The following is a 27,231-nucleotide window of genomic DNA, read 5'->3' as shown; positions in this document are numbered from 1 at the left end:
TCAAATCAAATTTGAGGTAATCTGTCCAACAGCTAAACAGCTCGGCCAAAAGTGGGTCACGCAACAAGACAATGATCCATGAAGTACATATGAGCATATGAAATATATCCATGAGTCCTTTCAAGGAAGCATAGCAACCAATTTACAACAGAATTGTCAGGGCTCTGTGTGCAGGCGGATGGAGAGGAGGATCCAAATGCGAGACTCTGAATTGAAACTGAGAACCTTAGCTTTATCGCTGGTGAGAAACACATGAACTGAACAATGACACTGAGAAGTGAACACACAGCCATAATTCTGAGGGTACGACACGACACTGAGCACAGGAAAACACAGGGCTAATATACACAGGGTGGTAATCAGGGAATGGGCAACAGGAGGGAGACACAGCTGGGAGAAATTGGACTAACGAGGCAGGGGAGCAAAGCTGCACACACTAACATAAGACATAGACTTTCACAATAAAACAGGAAATAAGACACAAGGACGCAGACTAAGAAACACAGACTTAACATGGGCAGAACTAAAAATAAACCAGAATAAGCTGGAACATAGAACATCATCATCATCACCACAAACACTAAGAGAATAAGAAAACAATCAAACACACCAAAGTAACTTGAAACGCAGATTCATCATAAAACCCAACAAAGCACCAGAGAAACATAAAGAACAATCCATCATTCAAAAATAAACCAAAACATAACTCAAACTACTGGGTCAAACTGACAGGAATGGTTTAAAAAATGAAGGTGCTGCGATAGTTCAGTCAGACTCCAGACCTCAACCTTATCTTAATCATGTGCGTTAAAGAAATCTCACAAAAATCAATGACCTAAAGTAATATTATAAAGAAGAGTGGGACAAAATTCATCCACAACTATGTGACAGCCTGATAGAGTTATGACAAGGAAACTTAATGGTTGTTATTGCTGCTAAAAGTGGTTCAACAAGCTATTACTTTTTTTCCTTCTTTACACAATGCTTCCATATTTTTGCTTAATTTAATTAATGTTAAACAATTAATAACTTAGTTTGTTTGAGATTGTATTTGGCCAGTTTTAAGACTCTGTAAGATCATTTTTATTGTATTCGGATGTACAAAACTTTATATTTGAAAGATGGCGCACTGTCCCTTAATCGTGATTGAAAGTGTTTACAGAAAGAAATAAAATAGGAAAAGTTCATACCTTCCTACGATTTTTCAAATGCCTATCTGCCTGCAGCACTTACAGTCAGCAGCTATAGTAACATGCCTCTTTTTTGTGTCAGATCAATTGTGGAAAGATGAGTTTAACAAGGAGAAGTGAGAGAAGGTCACGAGAAACAGATAAGATATTGAGGACCGACTGTGAGAAATAGCGGCTGATAGTGAGGTTTGAACACAAAGGAGAGTGAAGATGAAAGAAGGCAGCACGTAATGCGTAAACATGCTGACTGCTACTTAATATAATCTCAGTCTTTACATATTCCCTGGGTAATTTCTTGGACAGCGTTTATTTATATGCCTTAATACTGTCTATGCTATTTTGAAGACAGGGAATCAAGAGGTGTATTATAGCAGATGATAGCTGGTGTGTCCTCCAGATGTTGTCTGGGAAGTGATTTGCTAATGAAGGGCTCCTCTTGTCAGCTCTAAACCTCAGCGACAGTCGATGACATTGAAGAGGACACCTGCCTGTCTGACCAGCTGACAGAAAACCTCAGTTGTGCCTCTCTGTCTCTCTCACAGACCTCCCCCACCCACAACTACACAAAATAAATAAATGCAACCTCATCCAACAGAAATACGAGATGCTTTTAAAATGCTTTAAACCTAAATACCTGAAATGTCATGACAGACAATTCACGCAGAGTTAATATGAGGTGCAATCAGTTGACAGCATTGCATATTTATTCATGCTCACAAAAACACATTTTGTACCAGAGCTGTAACAAGGCTTCCAAAGTTCACAGCGCCAGTGTGCGGTTCACTGTGATCCCCTAGCTTGCCTGATGATTTGGCACTTGGCCCGGTGAATGTCGCCTCCTGTAACCAGTGAGTGAGTGTGTGTTTATGCGTATCTTCCTCACTTACCGCTGAACTACTGTGTAACCAGTACGTGGTGAGTCATGCTGGAGAGAGGTACAAATATCTGGCAATGGCTGCTGGGCAAGAGGAAGAAAAGTAAAATTGCAGCACTGGAGAGAGGGGGCGATGGCTCTCAGTGCCTGGTTTTGAAGGTGAAGCAAATGTCACTTTATATTACAATCACTGACTCTGATGCACAGCCATCAGCAGAAGCTATCAGATCTATGTTTGAAATAGATTTATGTACTATATAATTGTAACCTGTTCAGTCCTCATGAGGTTAGGGCCATAAATTGTTGGACAATTTTTGTAAATTTGCATCTGTACATGGATTTTAAAGCAAGTTATGATCATAAGTGCAGACTTTCAGCTTTAGTTCAAGGGCTTTTTTTCAACAAAAAATCTGCATTAACTGTTTTTACACAGAAGCTCCGATTAAGTGACGAGTGAAGCCTGTTCCCTTGTTATTTCATGACATATGAAGCATACATAATATATGAAATTCATTCAAAGTTGAAACTTGGATTTGATATCATTGTACTATCATTTTAAATACAAGGGCCAGAGAGATGTCAGAGCAAGAGAGGGAAGCTATCATTAGGCTGGAAAACAAAACCTATCAGAGAGATATCAAAAGCTTTAGGGCTGCCCAAATCAGCCATGCGATAGTCTTACAAAGCAACACCACTGAACAACACTAAAAGGTCTGAAAGACCACAGAGAATAACTAAAGTGCATGATGACAGAATTCTTTCTATGGTTGAGAAAAAGAGGTCGTTGTTATCAAGGTCTACAACTGAGAGACACCTTCATAGATGGAGCTGCAGTGGGTTTACAACAAGGTCCAAACCACTGGTTACACTCACAGGCAGACCGAATAAGACTAGGGCCTACACAGTTCGGTTCCACTGGCAGAAATCTTATAGCAGCCAGTCAAAGAGAGTCACTAGTGTTTCTTAATGATGTGACTGCTGATAGAAGTGGCAGGAGGATTTCTGAGGTGTACAGAGGTATATTTCAGCCAAATGATGGAAAACTGATCAAACGCTGCTTCCCAGTGCAAATGTAAATTGACCCAAAGTGTGTTGTAAAAGTGTTTCTTGGGATAAAGAAACCAAGTGAGTCACATGAACTCACAAAAATAAATATAGAAAGATCCACAAACATGCAACTGAAGGTGCCGCTTTGGTCTGCACTTCATTGCATCTTGACTGTTTGACCTAAAATTTTAAAGACCACCACATTGGTGGTCTTTAAAATTTTTTCTTTCTCCAATAAGTGATGATCCTAACTGTAGCAAGTCCCCACAGCACATTCCTGAATAAAGAAAATATATGGTCAGGTAACATTGATTCAGTCAGTGACCGGCACATATCAGATTCTGGCTAAGGACTTAGTTGCACACAATATTGCACACATGTTAATTATCCCACAAACAAACAGCAACTGAAGACAGCTGCGGTAAAGGTCTGGTAGAGTATCTCAAAAGAGCAAACAGCATTTGGTTAAGTCTATGGATTTTCTTCCAAATGTTGAAAACAATCCTTATATTTAAAATAATGTTGGTTTGCGCTTCATCAGATAGTTTTTGTCTGAATAAAAATCCACTGTGGTGATGTACACAGACAAAACTACGAAACTGTGTCTTTGCCCCCAACTGGAAGGTCAGGATTTGGGTATACTAGCCAGCAGAGGGCAGTGTAGGGTAAAATGTGAGACAGTCACGTCATACAATTGGGATTTGTAAACGATTCTAACACGTAACCTTTTCCTGGTTTTTAAAAGGTCATATTATCTTATTAATTTCACAGTACATTCAGCAACTCTGTCACCATTTGCTCTGATAAAATGAAACGGTAAGACATGTGCTTTCTAATCTGTGTTCTTTAGCTTTCACAGCTCATTCATCTTTACCCCGTCACTTTATTTTCTCTGCAGCCTGCTGAACCTTTTGCCAATTAGTTTTAGTCCTCTGAGCATCAGCCTAGATGCAGTACCCCTACCAGTGTCTCACAGGAAGAGCCAGAGTTGAGTCACAGTGGGAGTCATGCAGGGACAGCTAATGGCACTCAGGCTGATGCAATATACCTCTGTGCAGCAGCATTTAGAGGGGACCCCCCCCCCCAACCCAAGGGAGCTGGGTAACATTGTGACTGTCCTGACTGAGCTACTGCAAAGTCACACACCTCCATCACTGTGGTGGAGCACCATGCAGATTGGGCCTTGCTTTTTCTGTTATGGGCAGTTGTGGTGCAGTTTGTCTTTGCTGTGGACAGAAAATCAGTATGCATGAATGACGGAGACAAGCTTCTGAGTGTGTGTAATGTTTACTTGTTTGATGCCAACTCTGCTATACAATCTGTCCCATTAATTTCGACAGAAAATCATGTCCCCCATCTGGTGGCCACTTACAGTGAGTTATGGCTGCTTGTCCGAGCGAGCTGTTGTGATGAAAGGCAACTTTGCTGGGAAAAGTGGACCAAGAAGCAAGTGAGAACAAGCGCAGATTTACAGCACCCCTGGAAACACACATACGCACCCACACACCCACCCACACCCACCCAGAGGACTGTGACAGAGTGATTTAGTGGCTTTTAATCATTCCTAAATTGCCTGTCGTTCTCTCTCACACAGCAATACTTGATTACACACACCGGCACACTACATGAAACAGGATCCCACTCCTGTCAGACAGTGGAAGTGGCCTGGTCCAGGGTTTTGTGGGTGATGGGGTAAGAAAGCATGAGGGTTCATTACATCAAAGAAAAGTGCAGAGTGAGCAAGGAGAGAAACATTCGTACCGTAAATCTCTGCTGTACAGAGCAGGACCCTGAAGACTAAAACTCCATCACTGGCATCTGAGAGATGTCTGATGAATCACTGAATGCAATAAATCAGAAACAAACAAACAAATAAATACACTGAAATCCCCAAATCCCAAGAATCCAAAAATCACATTACACTGCCTTTCCAAAGGATTTCTAAAAAAATACAAAGCCAGATACTCGTGTTTCTAAATCCAAGCTCAGCGTAGTGCCAACCTGATGTTCGTGGGAAGAAAGCATTGTTAAAAATCTGCCCCTTTTTTATTTGTAAACATAGCACTAACCATCCTTTTATTCTTTAAACACAAACTTAATATGAAAATATACTCCATGACTCCTGTGAACAAGACCGACTTTTAAACTTGAGTCATGTTGTGGCTTGTGCTTTTAAGTGCATTTGACTTATTCGTTGTGTAAGTTTTGGTAATAATCAGGCATGATCACGCAGGAGAAAGCAGTATTTCCCAAACTTCATTAAAGCTGAAGTTTGGATTTGGTCTCTCTTTTCTCTTTCATTTGAACACATCACAAAGGCTTCATTGAAGTTTTAAGATTCAAGAAAAAACAAAACAAAATAGCAAATGTAAATCCCCCCCCCTCGCACACACTCACTCTAATGCAAAATCATGTGAGTATGTGTTTTGGAACCCCCGAGGGAGCTTGACTCCCAAGTGTACAACTACCGCCCTAATGGTTAGGGAGTAAACAGTTAGTCAGTAAATCTGCACCAACACATGACTCATCCTCTTTCATATTGTTCAGTCTGTTCTGTGCAAAGCTAAGCCTCGACAACTATAGCAAAAACAACATATGTTATTTGGCTGGAGCTGCAGCTGTAGAGACCCAGGGCTTTTAAGGTCATATTTGCAAATTGCTCTCTAATACAGAGAGCGTGTTGAAATGTGTGAAAGCGGCTTGGAGATGGGAATTCACAATCTTTCCATCCATCTTTGGGCTGCTTTGAAAGGTTTACAGTTTTGCTGGTTTGTTTGACATGAGCCCGAGTTCATGATGCGTGGCCGCTGTCTGAATGACCAGTGACCCTGCTTGCTAGTAGGGCAGAGATTAGCACTAATGCGCACACATACACGCTGAGCTACACTAGGAAACTCACGCAGTCGCTGCAAAACCACAAAGTAATTCTACAAAAGACAGCAGATGCACAGTCAACTGTCTACACGGCACCATCATAAATAAATCTGATGATGCAACTGAGGGCAAAGTATAATCCCCTGGAGAACAGTTTAAAATACTAACACACTAACATTGATTAACCCTCAAGCGACCAAGCTATTTTAATGACTAAAATGAGGGAACGGGATAATTGGTGACAGCATTGGTTTTTATACATGAATACTCATTTTAATGGCCCTGTTTGTGTTTATCATACATACGATGCACATATATTCTAAAATGTTCTGATCAATTCTGCAAAAAACAGAAACTGTCTCAACAGAATTGCATTTGTATATATAGTCCTTGTCTGTTACTTCTTATAAAAAATTGTATTTTTTTTAGTATTACTATGGAAAAAAAGCTTTGAGGTTTGAGTGAATTATGTATCATTGACTGTCAAATGCCAGCAAATTACAACAAACTCATTTATTCAGGTTTTTGCTGTGTGTAATTCTTCTATGTTTCTGTTTAAACAGATATCTGAACAAATATGTTGTTTGCAAATGTGTAATACTAAAAATATCTGTAATCTCAGATTACTCAGATTACTCAGATTACTCAAATATCTAAAACTGCACCCAAATTATATCTCTAATTGAGTAATCATTACCAACAGATTAAAAATAATAACAAAAAAGCCTCTAATGACCTCTCATGACTTTCTTTTACTGTTTGGCACACCTACCTTTAGGGTCTCTGCTTCTTCACTACATCTATGAATCTTCTCTTTTCCGCTTAAGTTCCATATTCAACATACTTTGTCCAATATATCTACTATCCCTCTCTGCACACATCCAAACCATCTCAACCTTGCTTCTCTATCTTTCCCTCTGATATACTCATTTATAATTCTGCCCATTCTGCCCTCTCCCCAAGAAATCATTAGTATTTTCCACTCTGCCACCTCCAGCTCAGCCTCCTATGCTTTTGTGAGTGTCAATACTTTTGTCACCAATAACAAAAAAACCTAAGGAACAATTGTAGGAGAAGTAGAAAAAACTACAAATATAAAAAGGCCCATATAAGTCTAAAGCTGGAGTTTTAAAGTTTTAAACCCCACAGGTTATCTGTAGGTTAAAGCAAAGCAACTGTGTCCCCATGTGATCATGTCTAAATATTGCTAGCACTATAACTAGTTATACCTCAGCCAGTAAGGGCTTAAAAATAACAGGGTTGTATCTAATTGCACTTCTGTAGTAAACTTTTCACTTACAGGAGGAATAATTGTGTTGTTTCTTTATGTAAAAGTGTCCTGCTTTTAATGCTGGTATTCACAGTAATAGAGTTAATTCTTCTGCTCATCTTGGCTCCACTTTGGCCTTGTGGGAGTTATTTTGAAATGTCAGCCAACATGACCATATTTTTGGAGGTTGTTTTAAAGGATACAGCTGGCTTATTTTTCATAATAAACGAACATGTCACCCAAATGCAACATCATGCCTCTTTTACACAGTTTCATTAGGTTTTGGGTGACAGATTGACACAATTGGTAGGGCATATTTGGAGATATGGAGCACTTAAAATTAATTTTATTTAATTTTTGATAGATTTAACTTTGGTATGGCCGAATTTGGGTTTGTTGATAGCATTAATAAGATACTACCTGGGCCTCGTACCTGCAGGTGACGTTTAACGGTGCTTTTAAAAAGGCAGACTGATTCTGATTTGTTTTTATCACTGTGTGTTATCTGCAGTGTCGTTTTAAAGAGTAAGCAAGATGCCCATAGTGTGGATGGAAGGTCTGTGCAGGCAGCCATCAGCAGTGTTTGACTCTCTCCACCCTCCTTTTTCCCATTTACAGAAATATTGAATGCCATAAAACTTGTGTGTCTGTCTCTCACACTGTTGTGTGAGAGACACAGTGTGTCTCCGTCCCTCCTGTCTGGGGCTTATTGAGATGTATAGGATGACACAGGTGTTATCACATAAAGCCCCTAACTGTGCCACCCATTCTGATGGTGATCCTACTTTGGGATTTGCAGAGACGCACATCAAAATGATGTGTGTCACATTCATCTCACATCACCCTGAGAGGTAGACCCTGTAATCCCCAAAGGAGAGAACAGAAAGGTTTCAACATGCATTTGCTGGATTTGGTTCTGTCATTTGCAGACATGAGTTTACTCAGGGAAAATCGAGTCATTCTCTTTTCACTTTTCTTTAACCTCACAAACACAAAAGATCGTAGACTGCTCAACCCTGCCCAAAGCTTCGGATAATAGAGTTGTAAAAGTACAACAAAAACACACGTACCTAAACCCATAAATGGGACTCGCCTCCTTGCTTAGAAAATATGTGGATAATTATTATCAACAGCAATATGTATCCAAGGTTATACATGCAATAAAGCCAAAGAAGTTGCTTAAAATAAATATGATGGGGTAAAAGACAGCGAGAGATCATTTGCATTGTGGCATTTTAGATGCACACGCTTTTCATTTTTACTTTCGAATGAACGTCACTCTGAGTTTTGGCACCATTAAAACTATGATACATTAACCAGCACCAGTTCACATTGGACTTTGCATACAGTGATCACTATACAGTGATACAGTGATTATTTTGGCATCAAAGGATGTTTGACTGATTATTGACTGAGCTATAACTTGTATACATATCTTGACAAATGGCAAAATGGCAATTAAAAACTCTTTTTGATAAGTAGGTCAGACTGTGATATACAACGAACTGCATATGCTGGCCTGAGTCACCTCACACAAACACACAGAAGCCATCTTTGCTCAACTTTTCAGATCATGTTTCCTTCTCCCTGGCTCTGTCATTGTATAGACGCAGCAATTACATCTGTGAGTGTGTGTGTGTGCGTGTGGCTGGTGTAACACATACGAAATACGGCAAAAAAAGAAAGGCTAGAAAACAGTTTTAATAAAGTTATCACCTCCTAGAAGGATCCATGTTGAGCCGTTTCACATGCCGTTCTCAGCAAATCCCCCATCACCAGCACCGAAACAAACGCATTAAGGAAATACTTACACATCAAAGCGTCATGACAAATGCCCAGAGGAAGTGGGAATTAATCATACTCCATCCATTTAGTGAGGTGATGGACTCACACTGTTCATGGCTCATACAGCATTACATATTTACTCATTATCCATCATCACCGTTGCCACTGTGTAGGAACACATGTGCAGCTGTGGTGCAGAGACACAGCCACACATATAATCACAGAAGCTTGTGGAAATCCAGAGTCTATTGGCAATGTTCCTGGTTCCTGCTATAAATTAAACTGATGCTGCTCATTGTGAAACATCGAGCAGACTGATTAATGACAATGTTCAGCGACTGCACACAGATAAATGTTTGTGTGTTTATGTTTCTGCACAGAGGTTCCTTTAAATCCTTGCAGTGATTTTACTTGAGCCTTGCTGTGGTGTGTGCATGCCACTGTGCTTTTATGTTCCTTTGCAAGTTTGCTGTCAAACACTATGGCAATCTGACGTATTTATGCCACAAAGGTGTGAGAGGTCACACAAACCCACATGTAAATAATTAAACAACAACATCACCAACCAATACTCACATGTGTGATGTAATAAAGAAATAACAACTACAGGCTACAAAATCGAGGAAATCTGTTCACACCAAAAACATTGATGTTTCAGCGTGGCATCTCTTTTTTCTCCAAGTGTAGGCTACTTATTTGGTCTGGCTTTCTTTGTGAATTTGTACAACTGGTGCATTCCCAGTAGACCATAGCATACCTCAAAACACAGAATTGATATTTGAGACCACCTTCTGGTCAGTCTCAAATATCATCTTTATATCTGGATAACTTTCTTGCCAAATATGATCCAAATAGGAGCCAAATATACAGTATAACATCTCTGGCATTTACATCAGCAAATAACCGATATTATCTATCTGGTGGTTTAAAATAGGTGCCCTGTGATCAAGTCTAATTCCCGGCCTGACTTATTATTCTCTGCCTCCCATTTTTGCTAAACTAACTGACAGATGAAATAAAGTCATTTGGTGTGTTGATGTCATAAATTGTAGTGAGCAAAAATAGGAAACATATTGCAGAATATTGCAGGAATGCCTGTATTTGCTGACTGGTTTCAGCTGCTTGATATATAATTCAGAGTTTCTAGCTTGTTCGCTGCTATGAGACTTGTACCTTCCAATCATGTGAGCATAACACACGGCTCCAGAAAGTTCGATATGAATACCTCAAATACAGTTTGTTTGTCAAACACCTGAAAATGTTATATATTGTTTACATATTTCTTTATCATTTTATTAGTTAGTTTGATTTAGATTTACTCATTTGAGGTCGTTCTGTAAAACTCTGGAGAGCTGCTTCGACAGGGGTTAAAATTGTGAAAAGGTGCATGTTAAATCCTAAACTAAAACATTTTCGAGCCCTAATCATGTCTTTATAAACCCTTTAATATATTATTAGTAGTAACAAAACAAACAAACAGAGACATGAAGACAACAAATAGCTAATCTTTCCTCACATTAAAATCAAACCATATCCAAACGAGTGCAAATACTGCAAATGAAGCATGTCAATGTTTTTTTTAGCGATTCAAAGGATCCCAAACATTACATGGTTTCGAACACTATATAAATCTGACCGACTTTCTCTGTCCTTAGATCTTTTCAGATACCTGTTATGATCTTTGCTCACTAGTAGCTCACTGGGGCGGTCGTGGCTCAAGAGTTGGGAGTTCGCCTTGTAATCGGAAGGTTGCCGGTTCGAGCCCCGGCTCCGACAGTCTCGGTCGTTGTGTCCTTGGGCAAGACACTTCACCCGTTGCCTACTGGTGGTGGTCAGAGGGTCCGGTGGCGCCAGTGTCCGGCAGCCTCGCCTCTGTCAGTGCGCCCCAGGGTGGCTGTGGCTACAATGTAGCTGCCATCAGCAGTGTGTGAATGTGTGGATGACTGGATGTGTGAAGCGCTTTGGGGTCCTTAGGGACTAGTAAAGCGCTATATAAATACAGGCCATTTACCATTTAGTAGGAGGTTGCGTTCCCGAGTGCACAACATTTTGGATGTTTGCATTTTCTTCCTCCAAAATAGCGCTATTAGCCTTTTCACCATAACATTTTGCTTCATTTCCTATTTGTTAATTATTTATTATAGATGTGTTCTTGTGGATATGAAGCAAATAAAAACTGCTTTGGGTTAAGTGGCATTTATTTGTTTTAAATAATCACTCTCTTTCCAAAAAAACATTTCTATCTTTCTAACAACTAAACCTGCCAAAGTGCTGTTGCGTGTTAGTGGAAAGAAAAGCAGCCAGTGAATGAATCTCACGTCAGTCGGCTGTAGGTGAAACCATGATGAAGCTGAGCTTTTTTATCAAAGAAAAGAAACCAGCACGGCCCGAATGACACAAAATTCTGTTGCACCTATTTTCTTCAAATGGTCTGAAAGCACAAGTTATGTGATAGTTGAAAGAGAACTGCCTTTTGTTTGTTTGTTTGTCTGTTTCTGTATGCCCACATCACTGTACGAGCACACACCAGTTCTCACACCAATGAACTGCTTTGCCAGAGTGACAATATTGTTCGTGTGGGCTTTTCTATTTAAGCGATTCCTCTGAAATCAGTCCGTGAAAAAGTCCAACAGATGCATCAGACTGCTGAATGTTATCAGTGCATCACTTGTGCTGTGTACAACAACATCTGTTTTTTTGTTTATACTGCATCGGGGAGGCCTTGATAAACTCTAAATTTGAGGCCAGACTTTGTCGTTCTGTATTGATATAATAAAGCATTTTTTCTTTCTTTCAAAACTTTATCTTTAAACAAAAACTGCAAAGCAAAAATGAAAGAAATTAATAATATGCCACTTATAGAAAGCATTTCCAATATTAAGTCATATTAGGGGAACATTTTGAACCCTCTTTAAAAGGTGTGTAGTGCACTTAATAAATGTAAATCTTTCGGTTGGAGACTAAAGAAACTGCTTCTGTTGGTTTAACCTAAAACATCTTTTGAACTTTGGAAAGACGTCCTAAGAGACCTGTGACATTTGGGACTTTTTGTGTTTCTCTTTCTTTCGTTTTCACTCTTGTCATTTCTCCAAAGACTTTGATGTATTGGTTTTACTGTCATTCTCATGATTTCCTCTGTATACCCAGGGATGATGATGTCTGTGTCACCATTGTTATGAGGTTGTCTGTTCTACGCTTAACTGTTTTGGCCAGTAGTGCCAATAAACTTGATATTGTTATTGTGATCCCCAGAGAATCGCGATTTATGATTTTGGAGTCCACCTGACTTCTCTTGTAGCGCCAACATAAGGTCAAAACATTCAAAGTAAGACAGCTAAATTTATTTCACCCAGGGCAAATGTTGTTGTAGTGAGCAAGCTTATGCAGTGAGTGGCTCCTCTGAGACATTATTTTGTTGTTCCTTTCATAAAGTGTCTCAAAGAAAGAAAGAAAAAGACAGTAATAAAGTAACACCCACTGGATGACAGATTCCTCAAGATTTTATATGCCACAAATGATATTTCTCTTTTATTTCTTTTTTATTATTCCAAACAAATGTAGCCTTTATTTGTTTGATTTGTTCTCATGTGTAAGCTGGAATTTATGTTTTAAATGTCCCTTTTCCAAAGGAGCTATTTATGCAGTCCAGCTGTTCTCCTCGATCGTTTCTCGCTGCTTTTATCTGTTGCATCACCCTCGAGCTGTCACTACAGGCAGCTCTGCAAACTGAGGAGGGGGGGGCTACTAATTATTACGCCTCCTGCTTAGCAAACTACTTATTACACATGCAAACACAGAAAATCACATGTACAAAGAGGCGTTGCACAAATAACTTTGGGATGCGTGAGGCGCTGGTCTCTGCAGGAGGTTTACTCGGAGGATGCAGTGCTGTTAGCAGACAGGCTAGTTCCTGATATGTTCCATCTTGGTTGTCAATAAAGAAGATCAAAGGATGAAAATGTCCTCTCCATAAAGACATGAATGTCTCGTAACCCAGGGGAGAGTCTGTGCGTCCATGACCAGAATAAATCACTGGATGACCCAGAGCTAGACAAATATCTTCCAGTAATCCAGATTTTCCATCTGTCCCCACTTCATTCATTAAGAGGAGCGCATCCCATTCATTATTATATTTTAAAACAAAAGAGGAAAATTAAAGTAAGAAGAGCTAAGTGGTCTCAGCGACACTTTAACTAGTCGATTAAGTGATAGCTTGTATTCACTAAGAAAGCACATCCTAAGATATGCTATCTTTTACAAATTTATAAGAGATTATGAGGGGAAATGAGAAAATGTGAATGAGGAGATGGGGACGTGTGCGTGGATGTTTTTTTTCTGTCCGGTGAATGGACTGCACAGGGTTTCTTTTTCGAACCATTTTTACCAACATGAGAGAGAGAAAAAGGGCGAGATTGTGGATCCTGGAATATAGATTGCTATTCTCTGTCACCCTCATCTCGCCATGACCAAATCTATTTCCTCAAAGGAGCCTGGAAAAGCTTTTAGCGGGTGCTCAAAAATGTACAGCACAAAAGACATAGTCATGCTGTGATCGAAGGTCATGCTATAAAGTGTCATGCGGAGAGCTGAGCCTTTGTAAGGTGCTCTCAACCCACTGCTCTACCACTGAGACCTTTTCACCTTCCAGCACCTTCTCCTTCCCACCATAAGGCTGTAATTGCAAGCAACATGGATTCTACCGCAGCAGTAACATATAGAGCTGCTGCTAGTCTGGGTGCTTCAGAGGGTTTTAGTTAGTAAAAAAACAAACTGCAAACACGTGTAAGTAGGTTAAAAGTTTGTGTGTGTTTGTGTGCATGAATGGAGAAAATGGGTCAGTTTATTTGTAGTTTTCATTGCTGCCTTCACATTGCTGTGAATAAACAGTTATCATTGTCTATGAAGCCATAAAGCCAAGTGATGAAGAATACTTATAAAACCAGGTGCTTTTGAAGGACCAGTAATTTTGTGTTTGTATTAGCATCCCTGTGTAATGACGGGTGTATAGATACAGTTTTTCTGGGTGTTTGTTTCTAGTCAATCCTTTATGGGACACACTGTTGCAAATACCACGATCAGAGTTGAGGTCAGATTTGAACAGTGGCATAAATAAACATATTTCAGATCATAAAATAAAGTTTAATATTAGACAACGATGAGTCAAATCTAAGATTTAATGACAGTTTATTAAGGGAAAAAGCTACCCAAACGTGCCTGGCCCTATATGAAAAAGTCATTTCCCCCTAAACCTAATAACTTGAGGTGCCACCCTTGGCAGGAAGAACTGCAATCAAGCATTTGCAATAACTGGCAATGAGCTTTTCACATCGCTGCGGAGGAATTTTGGTCCACTCATCTTTGCAGAATTGTTTTAATTTGGCCACTTTGGAGGATTTTGGGGCACGAGTGGCCAAAACATCTCAGTTGTACTTATGCACAGACTGGGCTACTCCAAAACCTTCATTTTCTTTCTTTCACTTTAAGTAAGAGTTTCTTTCTTACCATTCAGAGATCGACTTTCTCATGTGCTTCGGATCTTTATCCCACTGCATAACCCAAGTAAGCTGTACATGGTCCTTCAGGATTTTTTGGTAGAGAGCAGGATTCACAGGTCCATGCAAGTCGTCGAGGCCCTGAAGCTGCATAACACCCCCAGACGATCCCACTACCACCACCACGTTTGTGTTCATTTGACATCATAAGTAATGGAATGAAAACATTTCAAAAAGTTCAGTTTTGTCTCGTCATTCCACAAAAAACTTTCCCAAAAAGCTTGAGGATCATCAAGACGTTCTTTGGTAAATGTAAGTCGAGCCTTTTTGTTCTTTTTGGTAGTTTTCACATGATCTCCCGTGGATGCCATTTTTACCAAATCTCTATCTTACTGTTGAGTCCTGAACACTGACCTTACCTGAGAGTGTTACTTTTCCATGTGAGCCAGGTAGGTTTGGATAGTTTCTTTCCTTAATAAATGAAATCACAATTTAAAAACTGCATTTTGTATTTATTCAAGTTATCTTAGTCTGCTATTAAAATGTGTTTGATGAGCTGAAAAAAGTAACTGTGACAAATATGGAAAAAATATGAAATCCAGAAGGATTTCCCAGCACTGTATTATAAAATCTAACACAATATCATCACTGGGGAATTGTTTTCTTAATTAAAGGAAACAACAACAACAACAAGAGCAAGAATAGTGTTTTTGAAGCAAACTGCACAGTCCTATTAGGGGAAAACAATCCATGTGTGCATATAAGCTTTAGTACACTCAAACACACAGAACATTTCTATGAAAGGTGGAACTCAAGGGAAATAAAAGCAGGAGGATAGAGGCAGTAAAGTCATTCAGACAGATTCAAAAGAAAGCAATCAGCCGAGTGAAGACACCTGGACTGATCTGTATTGCACACAGACAGTCGAACCAGGTCCTCTCAAGGTCTCATCACAGAAGCAGGGAGATCAGGGCAGATGATGTGCTGCTGATTTGAATGTTGGTTCAGTACAAACACAGTCAAGTAAGTATATTCAATTTATTTCTTTTGATTTCAAGAAAATATCATTGCTAATATAGTTGTAGTCCCTGAATCTCTGGACGTCTCCAATCCCAGAGATGACACAGTTTAAAGAGTAAACTGCAGGTGCACGCCGATAATTCACAACAGATATCTACAATTTTTTTTTGCACAAATGAAAACGCGGGGATATTTAATAAGATTAACAGTGAGTGAGTTTAATTAATTGTCTCAGTAAGTCCTCGCAGTGAGCCGGCTTGCACTGTAAATGGAAATGAAATGCAGCCTTCATTAGTGTTATTAATTAACAAGTATCTCCTGCTACTCAGGTGTGGTGAAAGCCGCAGTAGAAGAGGTGTGTCGCCCAGAGCAGCAGATTAAATCGGTTTAGAAATGTACCGCATTGCTGAGGACACGTAATACGGGGCAGTGTACGGCCAGTGTTTTTTTAATCAGGTGTCACCAAGTGTGTGTGGACCTGACAGCAAGAGGACTGGTAATAGAAAGCAGAGTGTCATATGGAGGTCGGGCAAGCATGAGTCTATCATATTGTCTTTCTGCTCCTGTTGTCTGGCAGTGAGGAGGATGGTTGGGTAGAGAAGTTGGAAAGAGAGAAAAAGTTGAGGAGTAGAAATAAAGAATTGCTCATTTTTCACTTTTCCTCTCTCTGCATTTAACGCAGCCGTTAATGGAGCATTGTGACTATCACCATGCCTGTTCAATAGACTGCCATAAATTTTATGTTATGAAGGTAAATAAAGGAATATAATAATAAAAAGGAGCAACAAAAAGTAAAGAAAGAACATATATTAACATATTCCTTACTCTGGTATGATCTGTTTCAGGATTCTTTGTAATGACATCAGCCTAAAGACTCTTTTTCAGGCCAACCAGCACCTCCGTCAGTGAATCAAACATTGCACTTTATCAGACTAATGATAACATGGCATGTTGTGTTAGTCAAGCCACTCATTCCCGCTGCAGAGAAAGGAAGCAGCAGATAAAACTGTCATGCCACTTGAAGTGCGCAGACAGACCACACCTGTTAGCCGCTTCATCGGCGCTGCAGCCACACGATCGCACCCCCCTGATTGAGATTCTGATGACCTGTCTCTTCTAATCCAACACGGTTCCATAACCTCCTGCTAATGTAATGTTTGTTAACAGCGAACGCATGTGACTTTGTCAGTTTACCTCAGTTTTGGCTCGTGACGTGTCCCTGGCTGGAAGAAAATGACAGCTGTGTCATAATCAAATCAGCAATATTGTCATTCTGTATGCGTGGCAGGAAGTAACTGTTGTAACATTTAGTGAAAGGTCTCCACGCTTAGCTCAATTATGGAAAATGTTGATTGTGGTGTAGAAATCTAATAACGGGTGAAATGGTGTAATGGCTGAAAGAAGGCTCTTGGAAAAACACATTTAATGCACTATACCGTAAATGGTTTAGGAAGTCAGGCTGAATGCTTCCCAGTCTCAAATACAAAGGCTTTTATTCAGCCTCTCGGCCTCGTTGACCATATTATCCTGGCATAGTGGGGATTTTGCTTCTGCAAAGCCTTCCAAAGGGACAAATGAAACAGACAGACAGCATTCACAGAATTATGAAAGGGCCTCTCACAGTTTTGCATAGCAATACACATGGCTACAAATAATATGGGGGTGAAGCTGCATACTGTGGTTAAAGAATGTGCTATGGCTGTTTAAAAAGATAAAAAATATATAAATTTTAGGTAATGTATAGAGTGAAATCTTACATCTTTTTCAACTTATGACAATAAAGTCAGCACAGAAGAAAGAAAGAGCAAAACCCAGTTGGACACCATCAAAAACAGATGAAGATTTATACAAATCTGTGTGTGGATGCTGTTGGATGAGATTGCCGGGCTCTACCTCTGGCTCTAACATCCATCTAAATGCTTTATGCACTGATGGATGTCTAGAGAGCATGAAGGTGAAGGCTACTACGTCTTAATAAGACAACATGTGAAAACAAACACATATACGCAGGAAGAAACACAGATAAAAACACAGACAGACATAAACAGACATCATGTTTCATTCAAAGTCCATTAACATACACAGAGCTCAGACGATGTGATGAGCCACTGCTTCTGCATTTTCAGTTCTGCTCAATTTCATCTGCTTCATTACTCGGCATCCCCCCGTTTTTCTGCCTCAGTCTCTCTGCCTCTTACTTTTCTTTTCCTCTCTGTCTCTCTGGATTTGGAGTGAATTGGGTGCGTCGACAGCTCCAACTTGTCAGCCTACTGTTTTAGCAAAGGCCTGAGAGACATAGAGTGAGAAGCTTGTATTTGATGGAGTGTTTGGGAGGAATGCCTCGCCTTCGTGTGTGTCACTGTGTTTGTCATACACACTGAGTCAACACTTTGTAGAACCACCTTTTGCTGCAATTACAGCTGCCAGTCTTTTAGGGTCTGTCTCTACCAGCTTCTACAGACTGAAATCTTTGCCCATTCTTCTTTGCAAAACAGCTCCAGCTCAGTCAGATTAGATGGACAGCGTTTGTGAACAGCAGTTTTCAGATCTTGTCATGAAAGAGTTCAGGTCTTAGGAGGTTAAATGGCATTTTTGCACATGCACACTGTAGATACAAATGTGGACTTAACTGAGATGAGACTAGTTGCTTGACAAGTGACCCGTGGTTCTCCTGTCATTGCTCTGAGATAATTTAAAATCTGCACTGTGCATGTGCACTGATATGTGTGAAAAATCAAGGTAGCATTAGCAAGTAAATTAGCATGTCAACAGGTAAGCTTTCTCTTAATAAACCCCATAGCCAACATTTGGGATGTAGAGGGAATAAGATGTATTAGTGTGTTTTTAAGAGAATACAAAGTATTTAAAATGAACTTAGTCTCCATAGCAGTAGTATTACAGTTTTTCTCGATTGCTAAAACACATTTCTTGAAACTACGCCTCATATCCTCACAACAGTAAACACAAATCCATAACATCTCACTCAATTTCCCAAACATCCTATTTCCAGGTCAAAATGAAGCTCTACACCCAAAACTATTCACTCCTGCTGAAAAACCAAACTTTGCCCTCAGACATCAAACACAAGCCCTCAAAAACACACACACTACAACAGAGTTTTGCACACTGGTACAATTAATTCAAAACAATAGTTCCAAAACAAATAGGTTGCTTATGGTTCTCCCCTTCAAAACCCTTGTCACATGATAAACACAAAAGACGCAACCAATGTATGTACAGTGGCACATTGTCATTCATGTACTATACAGTACAACACACACCAGAAACATTATCCCACCTCAGCATCTTGTCTTTGGTCTGGGTCAGGCCAGAGAATCTCATCCACATCACAGGCTATATTGGCCCCAGCCAGGCAGCGGGGGTAAAATCCTCTTGCATGCCTGATCCACCCCTGGCATGCATCTACTGATATGTCTAGGCAGGCCTCTTCCATGGCCTGAAGGAGGTGAACACGGACATAAGGTTCTCGGTCATACACTTTCCACCGCCATGCCGAAAATAACTCCTCTATCGGGTTTAGAAAGGGAGAGTATGCAGGCAGAAAGATATTAGAAAACCTTGGGTAAACCAGTCACGAACCAGAGCAGCGCGATGGAAGCTGACGTTATCCCACACAACAACGTAGTGAGGCTGCTCTGGCTGTGCTGGTTCCCTGTAGTCCAGCTGGAACATATGTTGTCTTAAACCATCAAGAAAAGCAAGGAGAAGCATAGTGTTATAGGGTCCTAGTACGGCATGGCGGTGGAGTACCCCTCGTTGGCTGATGGCTGCGCACATAGTGACATTCCCCCCACGCTGACCAGGGACATTTACAATAGCCCGATGGCCAATTATGTTCCTCCCCCTTTTCCTTCTTTTGGTCAGGTTAAAACCTGCCTCATCCACAAAGATTATTTCATGGGGAACAGGCCGTCCTTCAATCTCAAAGATTCTCTGCAAAACACATAACACACTAGAGTCAATCGGTACCCTGAACCACAGTTCAAGAGTGCTGAAATGGCAGCATAAACTGCCATGCTGTGATGGTACACAATACTTTATACAGTATCAAAACTCATACCTGAACATATTCCACACGTTGGTTTTTCACTCTGTCAGAGTTTCGTTCGAAAGGGACTCGGTATGCCTGTTTCATCCGGAATTGATTCTTTCGGAGGATGCGGTCAATTGTGGAGAGGCTGATGGCATTTATGCCTTGAAAAAGATGATCATCCTCAATCACTCTCCTTTGAATCTCTTGCAGGCGGATTACATTATTTGCAATTACCATGTTTACAAGTTCCCTCTCTTGCTCCTCCGACAAAAGCCTTAACCTGCCTCCACCAGGTGGTCGTCTCTGTGTCCTACAAAAATAGAAGCACTCATTACTGTAACTGTCACACATTCATTTTACAGGCAAATAATGGAAACATACTGAAACTCAAGACACATAAGTTCAGTAACTTACAGTTTTTTACAGTCGCTAACAAGCGCCTACCCATACTTCAGATACTTTTTCTAAACTCTTAACACAGACCCACACCTACAAAACACAATTGGCCAAATGGATAATATCCTTCCCAAAAATACACTTTGTTAAATATATACTAACTCCTCATTTCAAAATTAGAACACATCTTTCTCTGCACACACTAACTGTACAAAAACACTATAAATCTGACTCAAAATGAAATTAGTCTGTCAAAGAATAACACTTGTTTTCACTTCACAAGGTACATGCAGTCAATCAAAGTACACCAGGTTTCAAAATACTGGCTATTATTGACATTACAAAAACTGCATAGACTTTTATGTTTCAGTTTTACAGGTATTTGCATGCGAAACATGCAATCCACCATTTTGACACCAGAAATGTCTTGGTTGGTAACTGTATGTCCACATGTACAGTAATGTTCACATTCAAAAGCTTTCCAGTAAAAAGCAAACAAGTTTTTGTTTCTTTACTGTTTACCACAGGAGGTACAGTAGAAACACGGTATGATAGGACAGAGAAAGTTTTACAGTATTGCTTACAGTGAACAAAATATCCATGAAACACACAAGAGCATTCTGAACAAAAAAACAACAGCAAAAAGCCAAGATAAAAAGGGGGGGAGGGGGGCTAAAAAAAGGCAAAAAAGTTGCATCTAATCTCTGCGATCTTCAGGGTTAGGCCACATGTTTTCATCAACATCACATCTGATGTCATCCAAGTCGATGCACCTGGGATAAAACTGCCTGGTATGTCGGATCCACCCTTGGCAATCGTCAACTGTGATGTCCCTGGAGCCAGCATCCATGGCTTCAAGGAGGGACATCTGGTCATGTGGCTGATGGTCATAAACCTTCCACCGCCATGCAGAAAAGAACTCCTCTATGGGGTTGAGGAAAGGTGAATAGGGTGGAAGGAAGAGACTCACCAGTCTTGGGTGGACTTCAAACCATGTTGTTATTGCTTGCGAGTGATGGAAAGCCACATTGTCCCAGGTAATTACAAAGGTCCTCATGTTTTCACCCTCCTGACCCTGCTCTGGAACCAGGCGCTGGTGGAGATCATTGAGAAAGGCAAGCAAGCGCTCTGTATTATAGGGTCCAACCTGACATTTGTGAAGGAGTAATCCTGCATTTGCAATTGCTGCACACATGGTAATGTTTGCCCCTCTCTGTCCTGGCACATCAACTGTGGCCCTTTTTCCAATTACATTTCGTCCACGTCGACGCCTTTTGGCCAGATTGAATCCTGCCTCATCGATGTATATGAATTCATGAGGGGCCTGGTTGGCCTCCAATTCCATAACTCTCTGAAACAAAGTTTATGTAAGTCATGTTAGTACTGTATACCATACTGTACTGTAACCTAGTATTGTGTAGGTTACCTACTTGCAAAGTGCAAAGCTTATAGAACTGGACATTGGATTGAATATACACTATACCTGGACATATTGTCGTCGTAGCTCCTTGACCCTCTCACTGTTCCTCTCAAAGGGAACAGTGTAGAGCTGCTTCATCCGCACTCTGTGTTTGGACAATGTCCGCGAAATGGTTGTGAGGCTGATTCTATCGATATTGTCGAATATCTCATGGTCCGCCACAATTCTAGTTTGTATTTCACGCAGTTTTATTGCATTATTTGCAGTAACCATTTCCACAATGGCAAGCTCCTGATCATTACTGAGGAGCTTTCCTCTTCCCCCAGAGGGTGGAAGACGTTGCATTCTTTAGAAAGACAAAAAATTCAACATATGCATTACTGTATGACCATATTGACATGTCAAGTGAGAATAGAAACAATCCATGTAAAATGCAATACTTACCTGTTGGTTTGTTGAAAGATGCGTATAATGGAGGCAACTGTTGACCGCCTCAAATTGGGCTGCACTCTTTCACCAGCCTCTCTTAGTGAAAGACCATGGTTGATTACATGGTCAATGATAGTGGCACGAATTTCATCACTGACTACTGTTCTTGCAGCCCTTGGAATGCCACCACCACGCATTCTTACACCTCTACCTTGCCCTCTCCTTGGGCCTGCTCTTCTCCCTGGGCCCCTTGCTCTTACTCTTCCTCGACCAGACATTACAGTGTTTGTCTTTTTTTTGTTTCCAAAAACATCACTCCTCAAGGTCTTGCCTTATGAACCCCACTGAGTCTAAGCCAGAATGGAAGAAGCTGTGGTTGGCCCAATTTACCCAACATAAATCAGCTGTGTGTCAATTATTCAATTGTTTGTTTATTATCAGCTGAGATATATTTTTGATATTGATATTGGTTTTGTACTGATATCATTGCAGAAGCAGAGGTTTTTATACTGTATCTAAGGTTTGGAATATTGTTTTTGCTATTGTGGGATGTTGTGTGTTAACATTCGTACATACTACAAAAACAGTCCATAATTTTGTTGGGAGGTATAGCTTGACTGTTAAGAAAATGTAAGCATCGTGGAAATGTGTTCACTGACTGCATATTGGGTGAACACGACATGAAATGTGTGAATGGTATGGCCACAACAGACCGATGCTGTGCTAATTGTGTTTAGAGTTTTGCAAATGTGACAACTGTTTGGACAAACGCTTGTTAGCGACTGAAAAAAACTGTAAACGTTACTGTACAAAGCAGTCTTACTGCAAGTACACCTACCTGTTTTCCTCCCTGAAGGTTCTGATGATGGAGGCAACAGTGAAGCGACTCAAATTTGGTTGTACTCGTTGCCCAGCCTCCCTCATAGTCATCCCATGGACAAGGACATGGTGAACTAAAGTGGCTCGAATTTCATCCGAGACTGACTGTCTTCTTGCCCTTGCTCTTCCCCTTCCTTGTCGCCGTCGTTCTCCACCTCCACCTCCTTCACCACGTCCTCCTCCTCCTCCACCTCTCCCTCCTCCTCCACCACCTTCCTGTTGTCCTAGACCACCTCCTCCTCCTCTTCCACCACGTCCTCCTCTTTCACCATGTCCTCTTCCTCCACCACGTCCTCCTCCACCACGTCCTCCTCTTTCACCATGTCCTCTTCCTCCACCACGTCCTCTTCCTCCACCACGTCCTCCTCCTTCACCATGTCCTCTTCCTCCACCACGTCCTCTTCCTCCACCACGTCCTCCTCCTTCACCATGTCCTCTTCCTCCACCACGTCCTCCTCCTCCACCACGTCCTCCTCTTTCACCATGTCCTCTTCCTCCACCACGTCCTCTTCCTCCACCACGTCCTCCTCCTTCACCATGTCCTCTTCCTCCACCACGTCCTCCTCCTTCACCACGTCCTCTTTCTCCACCACGTCCTCTTCCTTTGCATCTCTTTGGATCCATTGTTTCAAACCTGAATGAGCTGACTTTGGCCCTTTTATCTATCCATCGCAGGTTCTGATTGGTGTGTGCTAAATTTTGACTCCTAGTGTTTCCACCTGGTTAATTGTGTGCTAATTGAGCTCAAGCTATGCTGACTTAAGTTAACATTATTGCATGCTAGTGCTTTCTAAATGACTACATGGTGTAAGCACTGTAAAATGTAGGGATTTGTGTGTAGAGTTTTGCAGTAACAGTTCACCAAATTTGAGTCATGTGTCAAAGCAGGGAATAGTGTTTATAGTTCAGGGAAATGGGTGAGCTTTTTGAACAATAGCGTTACGGTTTTGAAATTTTAGTTTAGAGGTCTGGTTATAGTGTTTAGGCAATCGAGAAAAACTGTAATCTATATTGTGCACAATATTGCATAAAATACGGGAAGAAATGTTCTGTTTAATGCTTTGAGTAAAGCATTAAAGGAATGAGGACGGGCATCACAGAATCATTGATCTGCATATTTGAATTTGGTTCAATTTGTCTCATTCTTGTGTAACATTTGTTTTGTCTGTTTTTCCCCCTGCACACCAATAGTTTGCATTATATGAAGAAATATTTTCAGCTGTCTCTCTTTATCTGTGAAACAGCTGCAACAACATCTGATTTGTTGTAATCAGCAGTAACCAACACAAAGGTATGAATCACTTTCCTATCTTGGCACTGATTTCATGAGACAGTACCTGCTAGCAGCTTCTGATTTCAGTACAAGAAAGATAGAGCTGTGGGAGCAAAGACTCCTTCTGTCAATCCAGTCAGGGGGATAAATCAAAGGCATTTCTAAATTTAGTTCTGAATTAGTGACACATTTTGTAGTAGAAAGCAATGGGCTAGTGGTTACTAAGCAACTGATGCTAGGCAACCTTGTTGGTAAGCATTGATTGTGCTTTAGAGGAAGTTGGGGGCTGATTGAGGGTGGGGTGTGTTCAAAGATAAAAAAAAACCCAACCTCTTGCTGCTTTGAACACACTGTGTATGCAGTCATTTTCCTGGGTGAAGTGAATGGAGGTGAAAAGCTTGGATAACACTGTGAGCTCCTAATAGCTGTTTTCCTTTAAGATCTGATAGGACATGGTGTCTCTGACAGCAAATGACTCCAAACAGACACGAGAATAATAACCGACTTGCCATGTTCCAACTGAATAAGTGGCTTTTGTGATGGTATTCGTCATCATTTACTGCAGAACTGATAATGTCATCAATTACCACCCCATTTCTTAAGTGGAGATGGACTGCGTTGCATACTAATGACTGCGTCGAGCTTTATTTGGGTCTGCAAAGCATACGTTGACTCTACAACTATATGTTGGATTAAACTGTGAAAGAATTCAACAACTGCTTTGTGTGAGTTCTGTTAATAACGGACTGAGTTGATGACAGGGACAGTGAATGGACTCTACTTTCTCTTAAAGTTGTTTACTGATACTTTCTTTTTGTTTATTCTCAGGAACATTGATCAGGAAGCACAGACACAGTGCGATTTCTTAACTCAAGTATTTTCTCTCCCGTTAGCACCCGTTTCTTTTTTTTTAAACGAGCCATCCAAGACAAGGCACATGTGCTAGAGCTGTGCAGTGTGAAGCTCTGCACAGAAAGAAAATGTCACGGACCCGGTTCCGGGGACTCGGGGTTCGTGAACAGTGTGGACCTTTATTGTTATTAGTGTATTGGATGTATGTTTGCTGCACTGTGTTCTTGTGTTCAATGCTGGTGTGTGTATGTGTGTGAGGCTGGAGGATGAAGGACAGCCACCTGCAGGCCTGATGGGTGTGGCCCTGCCAGCTGCTGGTCACGCCTAGCTTACCACACACCTGCTTCTGATCAGGATCGTCGGGGGAGCTACTTAACAGAGCGATGGAGCTTCCTCCGGCGCAGGATCGTTGAGTTAGACTCCATGTCAGTGTTTCTAGTGTTGTTAAAGTGTATGCCTGCCGGAGTTGGTGCCATAACGGCTGTGTCTGTGTTTTTCCCCAGGAGGACAGCGGAACACAGGACTGCAAGACACATGGGGTGTGTGAAGGCACAGGGGCAGAGAGCACGGGATACCAGCACTTGGGAGAAGACACGTCACGGGAGTCGAGGGAGCACTTTTGGAGATTCAATGTGTGGTGTACCATTACCTCACTGTAAATAAACCCACTGTTCATTCCATTAAGTCCAGCGTTTGGGTCCTATTTCCCCATCTCCCCACGATCTGCCAGCCAGACCGTGACAGAAAAGAATGGTTCAAGAACATTATTGCTACTTTCATGAATAATACAGAGCGTTAGCAAGCAGACACGACAGACCAATTTTATTCCTATTAAAAATTCACATTTTTGTGAGAAGGTCATATGTATGTTGAGAAATAATACCATTTAAGACTGACACCACTGCAAGCTGAAGCTGTGAAACAGGGCGTGTAATATCACTGGAATTCATTTTCAACTTAGGGTGTTCATTTCATCATCTGAAATAGACACACTCTGGGCAAAGTGTTTCATACATACAGTTTGAGAGCTCAAATATCAAATAACTCACTTAAATGTAGTAGATGCGTCTCTGGTTGTGGTCAAAAGTTTACAAAGTTTACCATGATCATTTCTTCGAATGGTTCTTTTTCCAAGAATGATTCTACACCATAAATCGTACTGAACTGAAGAAGCTTCTCTGATGAGAGGTGAAACGTCTTCAAGCAACTTAAAGAAGTCCAGACGCTTTTCTTTGCAAGCTCCTTTGACTACGATGACCTGGATGACTGAGAACCTTCACAGACATACACCACAAATCTTTAATTAATTTTAAGAAAGGTTTATGTGCAGATGTTTACATTTATTTTGGATTTTCTCTAATGCAAACAGGGCTTTTTAATTCTCTGGAATTATGAGGTGATTAGGTTAAGAGCCTCTGAGTTTTATTTGTTTATGTTCTAGTTTTTGGTTTTCGCTTGCTTTCATGTCTGTTCCCTTTTTCGTTTCCAGTCTCTGTTCTGTCTTCAGCATCTCCAGTCATTGTCTGTCTGATCTTTGTGTTGTCTCCCTAGTCTGCCTGTTTGTCCCCTGTCCTACAATCAAGCTCACTTGTCCTTGTTTGAGTCTCTGTGTGGGTTATTTCCTATCTTATTTTAATAGTCTCTTGTCCTGCGTGTGTTATGTTCATTTTTGTTTTCCCAGTTTCGTTAGTCAGATTTAGTTCACCTGTGCCTTGTTTTCCCCTGCTGTGTTTGGTCTTTCTAATTATCTCATGTATATCCACAGTGGACCGTGACACCGGTGTTCTAGCAACAAAACTGACATCTTCATGCTCGACTGATACTGCCTTTTGGAGAAAAGCTTTATGATCAGAAATGGGTGCAAATTGGTCCAAATTCTTGAACTTCACCTCAAATAAACAGCTAGACTGTCACAAATTTGACAAAACAGGTGGGTTTTCCAACAGGACAGTGATCCCAACCACACATCAAAAACTCCTTTTGGAATGGGTAAAGCAGGCTAACATTAAGTTTCTGGAACTGACCTTCCAAAAGCTCCGACCTCAACTCTACGGACAAAGTGTGGACTACACTCAAAAGCCAGGCCCATGCCAGGAAACCAACCAGTTTAAATGAACTTTACCATTTCTGCCAAGAAGAAGGGAAAAGGAAAATGGATTAGTCAAAATTGAAAACAAATTCAAACTTTTGCAGATTCTTTTTTTAAAAAGTTGTCAATAAATATCTACGCTGCACAGTCAAAGAAACCATTTAAAGGCTAAAATTACCATGATATTCATAGGTATAGGTCAACTTCTCACAACAACTGTAGATGTTTGGAGAAGGTTTGCATCTTTACTTCGATGTTTTTGTAGACATGACATTGGTATGACCTAG

At 40.7% G+C, this 27,231-nt stretch overlaps 1 protein-coding gene across 1 annotated transcript; it reads right to left on the bottom strand.

Moving 5' to 3' along the window:
- Positions 1-19,881: 19,881 nt before the first annotated feature.
- LOC147304705 (uncharacterized) lies at positions 19,882-26,944 on the bottom strand. The gene is made up of 7 exons (XM_086277894.1): positions 26,880-26,944; positions 23,051-23,205; positions 22,690-22,831; positions 21,486-21,768; positions 20,750-21,353; positions 20,090-20,095; positions 19,882-19,916 (listed from the first exon to the last, which is right to left on the bottom strand). The coding sequence occupies exons 1-7, from the start codon at positions 26,942-26,944 to the stop codon at positions 19,882-19,884; spliced, it is 1,290 nt and encodes a 429-aa protein (XP_086134020.1).
- Between the last annotated feature and the right edge of the window lie 287 nt (positions 26,945-27,231).

The sequence above is a fragment of the Aulonocara sp. 'chitande type north' Nkhata Bay genome, linkage group LG20 (assembly GCF_057382095.1).
Source record: "Aulonocara sp. 'chitande type north' Nkhata Bay isolate Kocher_YH1m ecotype deep benthic linkage group LG20, A_spYH_male_GT1.1, whole genome shotgun sequence".
In the NCBI taxonomy this organism is placed as follows: Eukaryota; Metazoa; Chordata; class Actinopteri; order Cichliformes; family Cichlidae; genus Aulonocara; species Aulonocara sp. 'chitande type north' Nkhata Bay.
This window is presented reverse-complemented; position numbering and strand designations above follow the sequence as displayed.

Coding starts and splice junctions, on each gene's coding strand:
- LOC147304705 (XM_086277894.1), bottom strand. CDS start 26,944: ATGGGCCTGGCTTTTGAGTGTAGTCCACACTTTGTCCGTAGAGTTGAG. Junction 21,769..22,689: donor ACCTTCAGGGAGGAAAACAG/GTAGGTGTACTT, acceptor GTCTTTCTAAAG/AATGCAACGTCTTCCACCCT. Junction 21,354..21,485: donor TACGACGACAATATGTCCAG/GTATAGTGTATA, acceptor ACTTTGTTTCAG/AGAGTTATGGAATTGGAGGC.